This window comes from Euprymna scolopes, chromosome 26 (genome assembly GCF_053919585.1).
Source record: "Euprymna scolopes isolate OS-2025 chromosome 26, ASM5391958v1, whole genome shotgun sequence".
Taxonomy (NCBI): domain Eukaryota; kingdom Metazoa; phylum Mollusca; class Cephalopoda; order Sepiida; family Sepiolidae; genus Euprymna; species Euprymna scolopes.
In genome coordinates this window covers 80,584,553-80,591,099 of record NC_136507.1, presented here as the reverse complement: position 1 = coordinate 80,591,099, position 6,547 = coordinate 80,584,553, and the positions used below count along the sequence as shown (strand labels likewise).

Genomic DNA, 6,547 nt, shown 5'->3' with positions numbered 1-6,547 from the left:
CAGAATTCCATAACTTTGGTAAATTTGTTGATCAACATCCCCAGTTAAATTCCAGAGACAGAAGTTACCGAGAGACATTTTCGTTGTGAACCCAGACCCTTTTCGTTTGTTGACACAAAACCACGTGGACGTATACAGTGGTAAGTTATTAATGCTTATTTCAAGGACAGTCACAAAAACCGGTTGACTTTTTGCCTAGAAATCACGTGGTATGCAACTGATTGAAGTAAACAAAATTTATAACTGGCATCGCTTAGATCGAGCGTAGCACGTGTCTCTTTGCATCTGGCATATACCAATCGTAGTCGTTCATTCAGTAAGTTCATATTTACTCTTCATCCCTGGTATTTTATTGAAAGGGATTGCAGGAGAGACGTTTAAATCGAATTAACTAGGACAGAACTATGAGTAAGAGTAGAAGTTATTTTACATTTGGAATAAATTGTAATGTAAGTGCGTTTTAACTAAAAACTTACGTAATCACGTGTCATTCATAAAGATTCCAAAAATTACGAAAAAGGAAAGTAGAAAAATTTTTTTAATCAAATAGTGTAGTTTTATTGGTTTCTTCTATTGCAGCCAATTTCGTATTACAAATTGATTTAACTTCCATGATTTAGAACGATAAAATAGTGGATTGAGAATATAGGGTGACCCCCACCCCCAATAAAAAAGAGGACATTAAATTGTTTTCCTGAGCATTTTACAGTCAATGGAGAAAAAAAAGGCACAAAAACTCTAGTATTTTGATGTGATGTTGGTACTAGTGCAGAGTGATCCGGACGTAAATAATAACGTTATTATTTAAAAAGCCATTCTTAACATGGGGGGGGGGAGAAGTTGTTTTGTAGCGATTCTGTACTTTAACTTCACACTTTAATAAAAACAGACATCAAAACTTTAAACTTGAAAATACTATTTAAAAAATAGCGCGGATCAATAAGTGCATTAGCACCTAAACTTTTTAAAGGTAAGTCTTCGGGTGGTCCCTTACCAAATAAAGATTAGGGTGTAATGCATAAATATTATACAAATTTACAAAATTTCACAAAGTAAAAATTAAACAAAACAAATAACTGGACAAACATTAAGGAACGATCTTGTTAATTCTTGATTGTGAACAAAATATAAACGAAACTTGGGGATTTAGCAGAGAAACCAATAAACGAAAGAAAGGGTTAAATATTTAAATATACGATAAATGTTGTTATAGCCAAGAGTTCGTTTTGTACCTAATTGGCTCATCTTTTACGTTCTATACTAGTTTTAAATGATCTTTTTTAAATCTCGAATATTAGATTTTTATGACGGTTTCTGCAAACAATATGGCGGTTTGTTTTCCATGAAGAATACTGTATGCCGCCATCTTGTTTGCAGAAACCGTCGTAAAAAAAAACAAAAAAAAAACCCGGATATTTGAGATTTAAAAATAACATTTAAAACTACTTTAAAACGCCAAAGGAAAAAAAGTCAGATATGTACTAAAGTAACTTTTATTAGCTATGGCAACACGTATTGTATATTTGATATTTTACCTTAGTTGTTTGTTTGTCTTTTCTACTACCCCCCCCTCTAAATTTAATATTGGGTAAACATTTCATTTTCAATAATCTGTCTTAACTTTCGACCAAATCTAATTTCTTGGTGAAAAAAAAAAAAAAAAAAAAAAAAAAAGAAACCCCAGTAGTTCCCTTTCATTTGACTTAAGAACGCCAATATATGATCCTGTCTTTTTTTTTTCTTCTTCTTCTTCTTGAATCATTTCTCCAATTATCTTCTAGATATTTATTAGATTCGGGTCGAAATCGAGACTGATCACTTCATTGGAACGATTCCTTCAAATAAGGTATAACCTTGCGGCAAGGTTCATATCCTTGCATGAATATAGATCTTTGAAGGTTATGGTGTCATCTTAGCACCACATGCTGCTGAATGAGCCTTTTGTAAGTGTTTGCACTGCCATGTATGTCAATAATAGGGGTCAACTCATACAGATGAAATCATTCCCTGCACCATCACACTACCGCCACCAAACATAGCGGTTTTCTTGACAATTTTAATTTAATTTTTTTTTTTTAATGGATTTCAATAATTTGAGTGCGTGTGCATTATAATAAGTAATATTATATTAAAATGCATTTTAAGTTTTAAAAAATTACTTACGTGTAGAAATTTTTTAAATTATGAAAAATGAAGATCTGCTAGAATTTTCTTTTACGAATAAAAGCATCGTTATTGTATACAGGGTGATCCCCCCCTCAAAAAAAAAAAACGGGCCCCAACACTAATTAGGCCCCGTTTCTTAGTGTATTCTCCGAATGGAATGAAACTTTCGTCATAACTAGTTTATTATATTCAAAACATCACATCAAAACGCTAGGGTTTTTGGCCTTTTTTATCCGTTGACTCAGAAAAACAATTGAATGTCCTGTTTTTTTGGGGGGGAGGGGGGGTCACCCTATATTCTCAATCCACTATTTTATCGATCTAAATCATGGAAGTTAAAAGCAGTTTGTAATACGAAATTGGCTGCAATAGAAGAAACCAATAAAACTACACTATTTGATTACATTTTTTTTTCTACTTTCATTTTTCGTAATTTTTGGAATCTTTATGAATTTCGATATGACACGTGATTACGTTTTTTTTTTTAGTTAAAACGCACTTACATTAAATTATAATGCACGAACATCACAATTTATTCCAAATGTAAAATAACTTCTACTCTTACTCATAGTTCTGTCCTATTTAATTCGATTTAAACGTCTCTCCTGCAATCCCTTTCAATAAAATACAAGAGATGAAGAGTAAATATGAACTTACTGAATGAACGACTACGATTGGTATATGCCAGATGCAAAGAGACACGTGCTTGCTACGCTCGATCTAAGCGATGCCAGTTATAAATTTTGTTTACTTCAATCAGTTGCATACCACGTGATTTCTAGGCACGTCAACCGGTTTTTGTGACTGTCCTTGAAATAAGTATTAAAAACTTACCACTGTATACGTCCACGTGGTTTTGTGTCAACAAACGAAAAGGGTCTGGGTTCACAACGAAAATGTCTCTCGGTAACTTCTGTCTCTGGAATTTAACTGGGGATGTTGATCAACAAATTTACCAACGTTATGGAATTCTGAGTTTAAATATTTTAACTATGCGCACCTACTGCCTCCGATTAATTAATATCAAGAGAGCAAGTAGGATTTGTTCTAAATAGGTGTCCTAAATGTGTTCTAAATATGTATCAAATTGATACTGCACTTGAGTACCATTGTCTACTGGAAACTTTCTTTTTTAACCTGAATCGCCACAGTATCTTCTTTAGATCAACACAATGAAAATTTTAAATGATCTAAATTCACTTAATCTTGCAAACAATTATCACCGGCGTAGTTAGTGGCATCAGCGATTCCTGTGAGTTTTCTTTTTCTCAAATTGACTATGAATGCCTTCATGTTAAACCTGCTGTGTACACTGCTTACAATGTCAAATTTCCTATTTTTCATGCACGGTTTTTTGTTTTTGTTTTTTTGTTGTTTTTTACCCCCGTTTAATTATATTTCGGTATCTCTACTTTATCTTCCACATCTATGACTTGTTTTAATTTTCGCCTTTAATTTTTGAGAGATGATGATGATGATGCGCGACTTGCTATCGGATGATCTTACACCTGTGGTAGGAACGCCGAACGCACCTATTAGTCGTGAAAATATTACATTCACTCCTGTGGTCGATGATGTCTTTTCGGAACCAGAAGGAACACCGTAAGTTGTTTGTTTTTTTTATTATTATAACGTTATTGTTTATTTTATATATTTTTTATTCTTGTTTACCAAAAGCGTATTACTATTTAAGATCATGTTTGCAGAGGACTGTCAGAAGATGAACGAGGTGTCAGGGTTTACATTACATGTAAATTTTTGTTTGTCAATACAGCCAGGAAGCAGGGAGGGAATTCCAAAGTCTAGCAGTTCAAAGAAAGTTATTAATGATTTTCGAGCATGTATGGACTTCTACAGTGAAGGGGGGGGTGATTTCATTGCTAAACAGGTTTGTCATGTGAGGTACAAGCCAAAGGAGTTCATCAAACTACATTCTATAAAAATACTTGTAAAACGAGCACTTGCGGGGATGATGCTGGTTGAAACTTGCTTCATATTGCGGGGCCTACTAGATTGAAGACTCCTTTTTTATTTATTTTTATACTCTGTATACGCGAGAGAGTATAGTGGTGAATGCTCCAGCCCAGATGTGGCAACAATACTCCATACGTGCGCAAATGGTGGCTTTTAAACAAAGGAGTTACCACATATCAAGTCAGGGAGGCCACTCGAGGATAAGAGTTAATGAGTGTACAGTAGTCAATGAGAAAATGTCGCAGTAATCCTTAGTGGAAATTTGGTAAATTGAATCACTTAAGGAAATGGCTCCTCAAGAATTTGTTCAGGTTGGACTTGAAGACAATCATATTGTAGTAAGTTGGGAAGCAGGAAAACTGAAGAGTTCTAAGAAAAAAAGCTTTGTTCATGGAATCTATTTAGGTTTATGCACAGATAAAGAGTGAGGGAAATTATTGATAGTGGTTTCAGCTAGACGAGTGTTTTTTCTTGAAAGTCAAGCCTGGAGCAACCATAGATTGGAGCCCAGACGAGCACTTGCCATGAAAATAACAATAACGCAGAGACAGGTTTACAACGTCTCTTCTGTGGGAAAGAGGTTGCAGGGTAGAGAAAAGGGCATCCCCCCCACTAGTCTACGAAGTCTAGTTTGAACTCTGTCAAGGCAGGATAAGCTGCTTATAGCAGTTCCTGCCCAGATGTGGCAACAGTAATCCATGCTTAGACATGTAGAGATACAGAATACTCTCAAATGTGATTAATTTCCTATCACGGTAGAGGAATCCACCTTTGTGCAGAAACCGTTTTAAGTGTCCTCAAGGCATTTGTTCCAGTTCATGTTGCTTGTAACTGTTAAGCTAAGGAGTTTGAAGGAAAATATTACAGTTATTAATCATGATTATATATACGGTTTGATAATTGGAAGAATTTTCAATTGTTTTAACCTTAAAATAAACCAAATTGATTCGGCGTATATTCATCATAGTTCACTATACAAATAAACTCTATTTGGATTATTCTAACGTTTCGGCCGATGTAACTTTCAATAATGTACAAGTGCATCGAACTTGTTAATGTAACGTAACTGAACGCTTTATTTAATCCATGTAGGTAGATTCTTCTCGTTCTGTCGTCCATGAAGTTTTAAATAATTTGTAATTCTATTCTTTGTATTGGTATTGCTCGTGACGAATCGGATAAAAAGTGCTCAATTCAATCGATGAGTCTTCTGACGGTTGAAGATTAAGTTCCTAGTACGTACGATACTAAAAATAAAATTACGGATTAAGACTTTTACTCGATTATGGCTGACCGAACGAGAGCAAGCTACCCTCGTGAATTAAAGATTCCGTTCAAAATTCTGTACAAAATTTCGATAATACATACGTGTAAAATGGTAATATCGACCGAAACATTGTGACGATAATCTTCCAGATGAGAACATAATCCGAATAAAAATTATCAACACTAATCTGGAAAAAAAAAAAAAATTCAAAAACAATTGAAAATAAAATTTTTTTGCATTTTTGCTTTTGGAGACATTATTTTTGTTTTTATTTTTAAACTCGAAACAGGGTAGATAATTTTAGAATTTATCAGAAAATAGTTTCGGGTAACCCTTTTTTTTTTTCCATAAAAGCAAAATTTATACATAGACGCACACACTAGCAGTTCAGAACGGCTTTTGTAGGGCCCTGCGTACTGTTCATAAGTTTATGTGCATATATATATATATATATATATATATATATATATATATATATATATATTGAAAAGTTTGAATCATGTCCAGGTAACATATAACTAAAATTTCAAGTGTTTACACCCAAAATTGGCGGAGGAGTTCGGTAGTGTCTGCAATAGACAACTCTTTCAACTTTGACTTCTTGGCAGCCAAATTTTCGCCTCAAAACTGATTAAAAGGGTTGCTGAATGTTTGAATACCTTATGTAAAAATTTTAATGTTTAGACTAAACATTCGCTGAATAGTTTGCTAGAGACCGCAAAGGTCAATTTTTTTTAACTTTGACCCCAATTTTGACACCTTAGCATTTGTTTTGGGCTCAAATTAAAGTTTCATCCATGTCCAAGTAACCTACATCTAAAATTTCAAATGTTTAGACCCAAAATTGTCGGAGTTTGGGAGAGTTTTCAAAGGTCAAATCGTTGAACTTTGACCCCTTGACAGTCAAATTTCTGGCTGAAAACAGATTAAAAAGATTTTCCCAAATCTCAATACTCCTTATGTTAAATCTCGAGTCTGTAGACTGAAAATTGACATAATTTGGAAGGGAAATGTACAGACACACACTTTCACTTATGTATATATATATATATATATATATATATATGTGTGTGTGTGTGTATATATATAATACAATAGCGTTATGTGTTATTGTTTTACGCTTACATCTTTTTCTTCCGA

The 6,547-nt window shown here is 33.8% G+C and overlaps 1 protein-coding gene across 1 annotated transcript in view; it reads left to right on the top strand.

The window, feature by feature from the left end:
- The first annotated feature begins 3,558 nt into the window (after positions 1-3,558).
- LOC145248217 (chitin synthase chs-2-like) overlaps positions 3,559-6,547 on the top strand; it is an 81,291-nt gene continuing 78,302 nt past the window's right edge. Inside the window, exon 1 of the mRNA XM_080110083.1 lies at positions 3,559-3,768. Within this exon, the coding sequence (XP_079966209.1) occupies positions 3,632-3,768 (137 nt within the window). The 5' untranslated portion in view covers positions 3,559-3,631. The remainder of the gene's footprint in view (positions 3,769-6,547) is intronic.